Raw genomic sequence first — 13,498 nt, 5'->3', positions numbered from 1 at the left:
AATATTTACAGCACAAATAGGTTAACGTTATTATTTCAAAAATTGAAAAAACTTTCTAGAAGACAGTAAAAAACCCAAAGACCACTTTCAAGTGATAAAAGTACTTACATCATCAGAAATCAAAGGATCCAACACGGTTTCAAATTCATTCTCCATACTAAACCACTAGGGAAAAAAGTTAACAATTAACCATTGTTACAGTATTTTGTGTAGCATTTTAAAGCTATAATAAATAAAAATACGATACAGGTTGATACATCTGAAACATACATTTCCACTAAGCGTTATCGGTGGACCCTGTTATCTATTTATTAAAGTACTAACAATAAGTGATACTTAATCCCTAGTTAATACTTTATAGTTAGTTATCAGGTGGCTTTTAATGGAGAATATTCACCAATACAGAATAACTACTCACTTAATAGACCTTTCTTTTTTGTTTAGTAAATATGTGTAATTTCAGATTAGGTTAGGCTCCAAATCAAGTTAGGTAGCTAACTCGTTAGTTATTGTCAGGATTCGAACCCACGTCTCCACAATAGTCCAACTAGACCAACCACACTCCACACCCTGGCTCAATACATCCTACCTTTTCATCATTGTCGCCGATCACCTCCGGAGATTTCAGTTTATCCACGGATAGAACAAGCGCCTCCACCGCATTTTTATTTTTTATGTCCTCACACTCCGAGATCTCGATTTCCGATTTGACTTCATCCGACGAATGCATCATTCTGAATAGATAAACGATCAGCACATAGCCACTGGACGCAAGGTCACTGTTTGCCGGCACAGGTAAGTTTGCACTGTACAGACGACGGACGCACGGGTCATATATATAGACAGCAATGCATGGCCAGTTGTCAGTTGTCAGTCTCCTGACATACTGAAAACTGACAGGCACAGGTGTATACCTGCCCCCCCTCTACTCCACAATTGTTCTATTGTCAGCAACTAATAATACGTAGCAGACAAGTGAAAAGTCATTAAAGAAACCGGTTGATAATTATCACTGTTAAAAACAATGACAGGGCTTGATGAAAATTTGTTTGACATTAAAAATTTTGTTTGATAGTTTTAAAACTGTTTAAAATTTGTTAAGGGTATTTGAAATAAATATATTTTTTATTGTCAATTGATGGTTGGAAGGTAAATATTATATACTATGCTAAGAATTGAGCAAACAAATAAAGGGTGCTTAAAAAATTGTGTTTCATTTAGTAAATGTAGGCTTAATCTAGGTTTTTAAGTTATTGCTGGATCTAACTATAAATAATCACCTAAGTGCACATAAGTCATAGACATAAATAATCACAATTAAATAATAAATTAATGGATTGATAGGCTAAGCCTCTAAGATAATGCGTTGAAAACTAGAATATATATGTATTGAGATTAACAACCAATCCCAATCAGATATTTTAACTTGCATTTTATTCAATGAATCAGTACAAAATAATCAAAGATAAACCCAAACAATGAGTTTTTACTTCCTCAGGATTTTGTAGTTATAAAACATGAAAATATGTAACACTTCATCATTCTTTCACCTGTCACTATAAAGAATGATTGGAATTTAAAACATAAAACAAGTATTTAATTTTTGTTTTAGAAAAGAGGAGACCATAAGTTTGCCAAAATCCACTGCTCGGCTTACTGATAAACTAATAACTTAATGTTACAATTCCAATTATTTGTAATTGCTTCACAACGCCATGTTTGTTATGATTTACAAGATATACAATATACATTTTCAAACAAATAAAATGGATTATTATTGTATGCAAAGCTTGTATAGGAATTACTAAAAGGAAAATTCAAAACACCCAATTATTGTAGGGTTATTTTTTTGGTAAGGAAGTTGTATAGAGTAATTTAGAAATTACAGTCAGTGGAAAGTACAACAACTTAACAAGCAACTTTTTAACACACTATATTTTTGTGCATGCTGTCCTTCAAATTGTGTCTTCTAAGTATAAATAAGTTGTCAAAAGAAACAGAATGTTTGGTCATGAGCCAAAATATCCTCTCAATAATTTTTTTATATAACTATATCTTCCAAAGTTTTGAAGGTGTTAGGAAATAAAAACCACTGCAAAACATGAAAAATAAAATAACATCTGCGTTCAAAATAATGAGCCCTCCTTTATAGTTACTGGCCTTCAATTCGACACAGCATCATTTAAACCCCCTCCCCTCCCTGAAGCAAAAACCTACATAATGAGATATTTGATACGGTAATAACCTAGCTGTATCAGTGTATCCATTCTAAACTAAAAATGGAACTTTAATAGCTTAAATCTGAACACAATCATCAGTGGCTCAAACAACTTAAGGTTTTTTTTTACTTTGGTGTTGGTAGTATCAATTTCTCATCAATCTTTTACGAATTAATTTAGTAAATACCTATTCCTCAGCCCTAAGAAAATCAGAAATTTGGAAATGTTAAGCTTGCAAAAAGGTCTGAAATCTTTGTGGAAAATACCGAATGACATTGGATTAAAATTCTACAAAATTGTTTAATAGAACCGTACCCTAATCGCAACTTATTAAAATATATAAAAGATAACTAATTGAGAGAGCACTCTAACTAAATTTGTAAAATTCAAAATCAAGAAGATGCCAAAAAATGTTGCTACTCATAATTATATTATAATTTTAAGATAGGTAGGTACATGATAATATTCACACATGGCTTAAAATACCTACTTTGTATGGTCGCCATTTAAATGAAAAGTATAAAGTATAAAATATATCCAACCACAAAACAATTCACAGTACATATTAGACTATGTATATAAGATATGTTTGTATTTCGTATCAGTTTTTTTTTTTATGTATTTTGTGAATATTGGAATTCTGACGCCATCGATCCCTTATTGGGTAAAAGATGAAGACGATAATAATGAACAAGACATTTGACTTCGAAGGTCAACATTCAACATGTTTAAACAACTAATACTAAAAGGTTTTTCTAGTAGTTTCCCACTGATATACTATTTGGACCTCAATTATCAAGCAAAGAAGATCTCCACAGCTAATAGCTATTTAATAGTTTATTAAATTTTATGGTTTTAAGAAACAAGACAAATTTATCTGCAAACAAATCTCCAGTTGTGATTTATTTTTACCAATCAAAATCATTTCCTACCATACAAAACTACAACCCTATGGAGAATATCATTATAGGTTACTCATTATTTAGTTGATTTTTTATGTCAAATAGGCCTACAGCTGAAACATTATGACGGGTTCAATCACAGGCATATCAAAAATAATTTTTGGGGTTGGAACTTACTATTCAAATATTTTAGTATCTCTTAATTGCATTTTGGCAATGATAACAGAAAAACTAACTTTTATCAGTAACTCAACAATGTGCTGGTTAAACATAAGTTCCAGTTATCTGACCACTACTGATAATTTATTGGGACCAACACTCTTTGTAAACAAATGCAAGTTGTTTTGATGAAACCATGAAACCCAATTTTCGAATGAGAGAGTTATACGTAAACATTTACATACTGTATTTACATTGCCAGCTACCTAAAGGAACCTAATGTTGTAGAAGAATTAGGCCTATGTCAATAAGATGACTATTCCATTGTGAATAGAAAAACTTTTTCTCTACTAAAGCCTGCTAGAAACGAATAGTAGAATGGAAACAGTATGGATCACAACACTCTAATAAAAGAAAAGAATTGTAAAAGATCTTAAAAACACTGTTAATAAGCTTAGGAATAGTATATTTCGTACCAAGGGCCGAAAATGAGGTTTTGCCGGCTCGAGATAGTTTTTAAGTTCGAGACGAAGTCGAGAACTTAAATCGATCGAGAGCTGCAAAACCATTTCGGTCCGTGGTACGAACGATATTTTTCACCACACTATACCCTATTACCACTATTCACCACTATAATAATGCACACTGATCGTCAACACAACTACAACTTAAAGGTTAAGAAATAATTTGAGGAATCAGCAAAAATACAAATAAATAGTTGCTAGGCAACGGTGACAATAACACAATTCTATATTGCAATGCTATGGATTTTGATTGTGTATTTAAAACGCATTCATGTTCTAAGTAAGTAAGCGGACAGCTGATTTTGCGGCCCCGGCCTGTAAAAACCTGCTCGGTCCCCAAATTGGCGACAGCTGGCATGGCCTGCAAAACGTAACTTTCAGCCACCAATTAACGTATGTAATACAGCCAAAAACATCATAGTGTGGTGAAAAATATGTTTAAAATACTGTATTTTGTATTATTTGAAGTATTAACAAAACATATTATTGGAAGCAGATGTACAACGAAACAAACATAAACTAGTTTCTGTTATTGTTTTAAAAAAATATTAGCAGGTCTTACTGGTCTTTGATAATATAACTAAAATCTTTGAAATACAGTATCACACATAGAGCAGAGGAAATAATTTTCAAGGCATGAGAAGCCATTTCATAAAATAGAAAAAAGTAAAGTGGCAGACAACAAAGTCAACTGAGAAAGTACAGTACTCATCAAATATTTAACCATCCAAAGTGTATAAAAAGTAGGGAAACCTCTTTTGAACTTTTAACAGGTAAAACAAACTTAGCACCCTTTTCTCAGTAATAAAATTGAACTTGTATTGAAATATCAACTGTGTTATTTCTTCAAGGCATAATTTCTGCTGATTTTAATCAGCATCAGTTTGTCAACACTGAATTTTGTCATTTATTTTGAGTTGGATTATAATATTGATATCCAATTGTGGCTTTTTTTCGCTGTTGCTTTTTAAAGGAATTTCTCTGAAAAATTTAAGTTGCTTGAAAATACCAAAATATTGGTGTCAGTTACTAAAACTATAGTACAAAAAGAATTTATGAGGGTTTTTAATGATGCTCTAGGTTTGAGTTCTCCATAAATACATTATGGGAGCTTTAATAATGCATCTGTACTATCCCTACACAAATGCTCATGATTTGATCTAAATCTGAAATGGCTGAAACTTAGTAATGAGTTCAGAGACCTTTATAGTCTGTTCACAAAATTTAGGCAGTATAAGGAAAAGATATTCTAGGTTCCTCCACCACTTGTTTAGTTTAATGTATGTGTAATTGATTTGTACATCAGCTGATCAGCTGTCAGCTGTTGTTTCAAAGTTAAGGTGAGGTGGAGGGGATGAAATCACTTCCCCTCAAACCTCCTAAATTTTGTGAACAGAGTATGATGTTCTTTTATAATTATGTTTTATAAATGATGTTTTTTTATTAAAACCTTTTAAATGAGGTTTCACTCAATGGGGATTTACATTTGAAAATTTGACAGTAGTCCCATAACACATTTTTGGACAATGTACAAAGTTGCTTTTACTCAATAAGTTCAAATTATTAAATAAGAAATGTGTGTGCATGAATAACCTCAATGTTAATTCAAAGTTTAAAAGGCGCCCATTATACTTTTATTCTAACAAAATAACTAGGCTTAAATTACAAACATAAAAAACTACTTTTTACTTCTACCTTTTTCCGGCATTTCTCGGGAAGATCACACAATCCAACAACCAAAGAATCCCTAATAGGCAACTGAGGCTCAGAAGTACTTTCTAATTCTATAGCATCCGGATCTTCCGTTCCCGCCCGCTCACTTTCCGTCATGTTAAGATAAAACTTCAAACTGCCCCGAAAGAAACGTAGGAATGTGACACACAACAGTTTGTCATATAACACTGATATAGAATGAGTGTCGGTATCCTGTGTTCAACTATCAAGACCAATATTAGTTTGACAAACACAACTTCCATTGGCTCAATGAGGAAAAAACAAAGTTCATGTTGGCCTGATAGTCGTCCTTCTTAGACATTGTTTGCTTTTGGATAGAAGTGTTTTCACACGTCTGTATTGACATTGGAGATAGCCTTGAAACATAGCAAGTTTTGTACAATAATAGAAGAAAATATAATTTTGTTGTTCCTAGATCATTGGCATTTAGAAATAAAGCAGTTACTTTTAAGGGAAGCCATTCCAAATCGATTGGATGTTTTTTGGATGTGCTGTGAATTTAGGATGCTCATGTAAGTAGGAAAGATCTTTTACTTTTTAGTTTGTAGGCCTACTGGATTGATGCAAACATAAGTAACTTAAGGCTCTATTGTCATTTTTATCTTTCAAAAAAGGGCTATGCAGAGAAACCATAATAGCCTATATCTTAAAGTCTTAATTAGCAATTTGATATTAGAAATTAATATATTATCTAAACACATAATATGACACTCATATAAGAGTTCAATTCAATTGAATATTTCTTTATTCATTGAAGCACAAAGTACATGAATAGTGTCATTCTCTTATGTTATGTTTGGTAAGAAAAATAAAAAAAAATCTATCAAACTCAATAATTCTTCAAATTAAGATAAAACGTTTAGGTATCAAAAAAATAAAGATACAAATAAGATTAAGATTAAAAGTAAAGATACTAAAGATTTAAAGTTTAAGTATTAAGATATTAGGTATTAAGATTCAATTTATTTAGCCTATTTATTTCAAGTTTCTAAAATTTAATGTAATGTCGTGATTAGTTTAGGTTAAAAATAATAAAAATTTATGAGAGATACTACAGCAGAACTCCGATTATCCGAATCAATAGGGACCAGACCCCATTCGGATAATCAAAAATTCGGATAATCGGAGTTTTACCGGAATTCCGGGAATTTTAAAGAAAAATCCTCATTTTCGGTACTAAGTGAACTTTTAATTAATAATAATTTAAATCAGAACATTTTTACAGTTTACAATGCTCATAGTACAAGTGTTCTATACATGTTATTAAGTCAATAGTGTTCCATCAAAGTCCAAAATTGGCTAAATGTGTTTAATAACAATTCTTTGATATTTTGCAAAACTTATTACTGTAGCTTTACGTTTTTAAAATTGTTGAAATAAGCGATTCAGATAATTGGAGATTCGGTTAAGTGGAGTTCGGATAATTGGAGTTCTACTGTATTTTGTTTGGTGCCTGCACTTTAAAGTTATGCATAATGCTCAACTGATAAGGGTCACTTGAAGTGTACAAATGATTCAGGCTTTGCTGTGTCGTTATATGTTTATACTGTAATATAAGCATGCTTATAAGTAATAACATGCTGAATCGTTTTAATTAGAACTTTATTCAAATATGGAACTTAGTTTTAAAGGAAAGATTAAAACTTAAACAAACCATGTGTTTGAAATATGCCATCGATTGTAAATACTGTACTGCAAAACTTGTCGTCTAGTAAAATTTTTCAAAACTTTTTTTTATTTTAGCCTACTTTGTACTCCACAGAATTAAAAAAAGACTGTTTAATGAGACCTGAACTTATAAACTTGGAACAATAAAATATTCAGTAGATAATAGGTATAATAGAAGTTATATTTTTGCATTTTTAAACTTTATAAACTAGGCTACTGAAAAATGTTATAAAAAGCATGCCGTTGAGTTAGGTAAAATAATTAGGCTAGTACATTTCATCACTAGGGCGTGAAGTGACTATTTACAAAAAGAGGTTAAGTTTTACGATCAAGGCGAAGTTTGTAAAACGTTTACAAAAATTGTTGAATAACATGGATTATAGAAAAAAGAAATGATTGTACAATGACAGTCAACACACCTAGATTCAAGTAAGGTGAAAATCAAGGTAGGATTTTGGCGTATGTAGGCCTAATGATATTACTAAGAGAACACCGCAACTACCTGAGAGACTTTGATGACACCCTGACAAAACCCCAGTCAAAACAGTGGCAGTAATGAGAAAGTAAATAAAGTAACTAAGACCAGCTGATTTGAAGTCCGAGATCACAAAAACTTGATGAAAATGAATTAATGAAAATACTATTTATTGAGGCGAACAATTAGGGCTGCTTAGTTATCGAAATTATCGAAGCTTTGTTACAATTACTTTAGGCAGCAAAGTACATCAAAAATAAATCCGCCGGCATAATGAAGGCTACTGTCATAATTATGAAAAGTGTATGTAAGTTAGCGTTAAGAGAAAAAAATATATATAACTAAACAGGAACTTCTCAATAGAAGTTAAACACAAAAGCATTCTTATAGCCTATTAAAACTATTGACGGGCAAGGGGCTTTATCCATACTCCTGACATGACCATATTACTCAAGTCAAGTTTTTCTTTCCGATTGCAAGCCTAAAAAATAAATTTCCACAGTAAACAAAATTCAATGGCGCGTTTACACGAGGCCATTTGGCAAGCCGGTACTGCCTCAGGTTACTTGAAATAACAAATTTTGTAACAGCCTCTCTGTCAGCGGTCTACCACCTCATATACTCAAGCTCAAGGAAAACGTCATTGTTACCAGCATGCTAATCAGGAATCTTGATAAGACGTCAGGCTTGATTAAAGAAATATGTACTATGCGTGTTTAAAGAATGTATCGCAACACTATAGTTTTTTATGTAGTCAGGGCTCATCGTTGTCATCATGGCATCACAGTCATTATTGTGATTTGACACTATCATTCTCATCTCCTGGCAAGTAAAAACTGATTCCTAGGATCAAACTGCAACAATTTAATTCTCTCCTCCTTTTGCTCATTGAAAGATATCTTCCCTATTGGAATTCTGTTCCTAGATTGTGCACGATTCCGTGTGCCAGGTTGGCTAGTTTGTATTACAAAGCAGTTACGGTAGCTCATTTTATGATACTTGTGTTGTTATTAGCCTAAATTAAGCTATATTCCAATACAATTTAGGCTATTTCTAATTGAGTAGGCTTAGACAACATTTGTTAGGTAGGTACTGTATTATGGGTTAACTTACACCCTTATCTTACCCAAGTCAATATTTGTGAATGGCAGCAGCACTAGAATCATCTCCACAATATCACTATGAAAAAAATATAGGCCTACTCGGTGGTCTTAACGCTAAAATGTTAAAACTACCGAGAGAGTGAACATGGACGTGTGCAAATTATTGGGAAACCGAACGTTTTGCTAACTTGCACATTTTGAGCCTGACTAGGCGAATTTTACCATAGGATAGGCCTAAGCTATAACTGAACAAGACATTTGCTTGAGCCATACAAAGGGATTCTAATTTGTGATGTTTATACAAATATAAGATGCAAATAATTCTAACAAAATTTCAATAAACAATAATATTAGTAATGCAACAAAAAATATTTACCTTTCCAGAACTTTGACTCCCAGGAGAACCGATGCTCTCGTCATCAATCAATGAGCCGGAACTTCTTTTAGATAGTTGTTCATACTTAGCATTCATACTATACTTCATATTTACACGAAACTTGTACTTTTTTATTCACAATTTCACGGATTTAGGATTAAATTTAGAAACCTAAACATCTTAAACTACATTACGCGAAATGTTCTGCTTTACACGATGTCGTCTGCACTAGGTAACAGAACTTGGTTTAGCTGTCAACAACGGCCTTTATGATATCGATGAACACAGCGAAGTTTACTTGACGAATTCTATATGCAGTACTTGAATATCAATCATGAAGTTTTAAGTAATTTAATTGCTCAGTCTTGTTTTCCAAGAACACCAAATGAATTACGGTTAAAGAATTTATTTTATTTATTCTTTGTGGGAAAATCTCATAGTAATTTAGAATCCTGTATGTTTTATCATAGATAAAACATAGTTTTATCCATAGATCATAATACATAGGTAAAACCATAGTTAAAACATAAGAGTATGTTTTATCTATAGTAAAACATACTGCTCCCTTGGTACATAAAAACAAAGTAGACTTCTCTTCCCATTGTAAATTTTGAAGCTCGTTTTTGTGTCTAGTTCATGTCTGGTGACACTGATCGCTAGTGTCGACGAAATTTTGTTTATATTATTTGAGGGTTAGTTTCATAATTATTTGTGCTTTACTGTTTGGTTATATAGCTCAAGGCCTCAATAGAAAAACTTTTCTAGTGTTTCTAGTGGGGCCTTGTATAGCTATGGGACGAGTTATTGTTTATGATTTGATCATTTTATTTGGTTAAACGAGGTTTTAAATTACTGAAATAACAAGAAACAACTTGTAAACAAAACACGACCTCTATAGTACACCAGACAGAACTAACAATAAAATTGTTCTCAGCTGATCTATAAGAACGAAAAATCTAGACACGACTGAACTAGGGCCAGAGATAAAACCATAGATAAAACATACCCCTCTAGGGCCTGTGACAGGTGGCCGTGCTATGACACGAAAAACTAGCTTCAAAATGTACAATGTGATGAGAAGTCTACTTGTGTTTGTGTTGGTTAGTGTATGGAACTAATTAGTTTTAAGCTGTTAGATCTTAAGGTAGTTAGTAGACTAAGTAGGTGAGAGGTACTGTACAAATAATAACTAGAAGTAAAAGCAAAAGGGGTAGCATAGATTAAAAAATTGAAGTACTGCTGTACTTTATGTTAAATAACATAACTTGTTCAATGAACAATTAATTTAGTAATATGAATAATACCATTCATTATAGGATACTGCAGCAGAGACATCCCAGCTCATCTACATCTTATCTTAGTTAATGTCTACATGCAACATGCTACCAGCAGCTGTCACCTATTCTTTTTTTAAGGACATAGTTCTTATGAGCCAGTGACGCAAGATTCTGAAGATGCCAAAATGTAGGTAGGGTCAATATCAACTTTTAACTCAAGAAGGAAAGCAATAGAAAAGATAATGAATGGATTTATTAACTGTAAAAAAGTGCAACTATTATTCAAGGAAATATAGAATACCTCTCCCTACTTTGCCTTGGTGGAAAGTATGGTGTTTTTGCCAAAAACACTAGATCTCTTGCAGTTTGCATATGGGTGTCCTGTAACCCTCTGGACACATGTATACAGGGTGATCAACTCAAGGAGGCCACTATTGGGATCTCGGAAACGGTAAGAATTAGAGAAAACTTTAAATGGGGGACATTCCTTTATTTTTTGTGGCAGTTAAAAATATGATTTCATTTTTTCGAAATTCAGCCGCCATTTTCCAAAATGGCGGCCAACTTTGAAATTTCTTATGGAACGCCCTATATTTTATTATGTTTTCGGATAGAACAGGCAATTTAAAAACTTTTTTATTCTTGACATTTTTTCGATAAACCCACTCGTTTAGGAGTTACAGCCTATGGAAAAATGACTTCCGGTGAACATTTTACATCATGTAGCTCCTAAACAAGTAGGTTTATAGCGAAAATGCGAAAAGTAAATGAGTCAAATAAGTCTTAAAATTCATCCACATTCCAAAAAGACCAAAAAATACACAGTTTTAGACTTTTCAAGTTTGCCGCCATTTTGGAAAATGGCCGCCATTTTCGAAATAATAGAATTAATAGTTTTTAACAAATTTTTTGGTCTTTTTGGAATGTGGATGCAGTTTTAAGACTTATTTGACTCATTTACTTTTCGCATTTTCGCTATAAACCTACTTGTTTAGGAGCTACATGATGTAAAATGTACACCGGAAGTCATTTTTCCATAGGCTGTAACTCCTAAACGAGTGGGTTTATCGAAAAAATTTCAAGAATAAAAAAGTTTTTAAATTGCCTGTTCTATCCGAAAACATGATAAAATATAGGGTGCTCCATAAGAAATTCCAAAGTTGGCCGCCATTTTGGAAAATGGCGGCTGAATTTCAACAAACTAAAATCATATTTTTAACTGCTAAAAAAATAAAGGAATGTCCCCCTTTAAAGTTTTCTCTAATTCTTACCGTTTCCGATATCCCAATGATGGCCTCCTTGAGTTGATCACCCTGTATAGGGTTGTTGCTTAGGTCAAGACAAACACATTTCACCATAGGAACATGGGTCTGCGGTGCCTAGTTTACAGACTGTCGGTATTTATGTGTTTTTTTACAAAAACATTAAATAACTCCTAAACGGTTTGGAATACAGCGTTGAGATTTTGCAAAACTGTTTTATCTTATTAAGACTTGTCTTTGTTTAAAATTATACTAAAAAATCAATTACCGTTTCAAAATGGCAGCATTTTAAAATGTTTTATGCTAAATTTCACGAAAACCGTTAACTTAACAAAAAAATTGCAAGAGACAAAAAAGTTAGTAAATTTTATTTAGTTTTCAATGATACCTTATTTGTTAAGAATGGATAAATAATAACAGAGAAATGCCTTCTTTTCCAAATGCATGACCACTTTTCTCCATTTAAACAATACTAATACTCCTTTTACGTTGCTTAGCATTGTTTAACAACTAATCCATTCTTAACAAATAAGGTATCATTGAAAGCAATTTTTTTGTTAAGTTAACGGTTTTTGTGAAATTTGGCATAAAATATTTTAAAATCGCTGGCGGGATTCGAATCGGGACCTCCAGATCACGAGTTTGAGACGCTATCAACTACGCCACGAACACAGGGCCGTGCTGGGACCCTCAAGAGGGCGCTGGACAAAGTGTCATGAGGGCGTCAACCAAAAACCGGGGGGTACGGGGGGTATGGAATAAAATTTATAAATATAATTTTGAAATTTTAGGTCTAAAATTAGTAGTTTTTAACCTCTTTTATGCTATTTTGACAAGAAATTATATTTATATTTATAAACTATTTATTTAAAAAAATATTATTTCAGCCAGAAAATTACCATAATTTTTTCAGGGTTTAAAAATATTGCAGTCATTAGTATTGTGTTAAAAACATTTAATTTGCTTAAAGTTTATTAAACATACATGTAATACGGCTACATGAGAAAAAATATTCAAGTAGATCACACTATCATAGAATTAGTTAAGATTCAAAACTTAACTCAAACTCAAAATACCTCATTTAGTATATAAATAACAATTGGGTATTGTAATAATTAATTGTGATTATGCCGAATAAGCCATATGTATAATAATAATAATAATAATAGTAATAATAATACGGCTACATGGCTACATATTATGTGCAAAAAATAAAGGATCTAAATGTTGTCAGTAGCTAACTAGGGAAACTCAAAACTTAAACACTGAATATTTCAGGGAGAAATAAAAACATATGTAGGCCTATACATTATTCCCTTCATAAAATAAATAAAATACAGTTAATATAATAAAAAAATAAACGGCTTTATGGGCGTTTTATTGGAACGGTTTTGTTGTAGAATGGAAGCTCTAAGTGAAAAATTATACATAGGCCTACGTTAAGCGTTAAAATACACTAATTATTTCACAATTTATTAACTACAGGAAAATTTAGGCCGACTGTAGTGTTAAAGATAATGCGACTTGCGACAATGAAATTCGATGGTACCGGTAGCTTAATAATTATGGTAACATTCTTTACATTTGGTAGTACTAAACTAAAATAATAATAATAGCAATATAATAATACAACAACAATTACCTGCAGGCCTAACCTATGAAAGGGATGTAAACAAACCGGTTTGCTTCTGTTGTGGCTCCGCGCAGACCAGACGACTCAAGACTAAAATAGATTCTACCTCTACTTGACTCCGGTCCTAGTTTTCCGTACTGCCAACCGTTCAACGTCAAATTCGTTT

The 13,498-nt window shown here is 32.3% G+C and overlaps 1 protein-coding gene across 1 annotated transcript in view; it reads right to left on the bottom strand.

Moving 5' to 3' along the window:
* Positions 1-9,398, bottom strand: part of LOC129005543 (calcium-transporting ATPase type 2C member 1-like) — a 64,778-nt gene extending 55,380 nt beyond the window's left edge. Inside the window, 2 exon segments of the mRNA XM_054434451.1 lie at positions 109-165; positions 9,161-9,398. Of these exon segments, the coding sequence (XP_054290426.1) occupies positions 109-165; positions 9,161-9,268 (165 nt within the window). The 5' untranslated portion in view covers positions 9,269-9,398.
* Between the last annotated feature and the right edge of the window lie 4,100 nt (positions 9,399-13,498).

The sequence above is a fragment of the Macrosteles quadrilineatus genome, unplaced genomic scaffold (genome assembly GCF_028750875.1).
Source record: "Macrosteles quadrilineatus isolate MER2022 unplaced genomic scaffold, UCM_ALF_1.0 Scaffold_23__1_contigs__length_1887923, whole genome shotgun sequence".
NCBI lineage: Eukaryota > Metazoa > Arthropoda > Insecta > Hemiptera > Cicadellidae > Macrosteles > Macrosteles quadrilineatus.
Note: the sequence above shows the minus strand (reverse complement) of the source record. Positions and strands in the feature narration are given on the sequence as shown.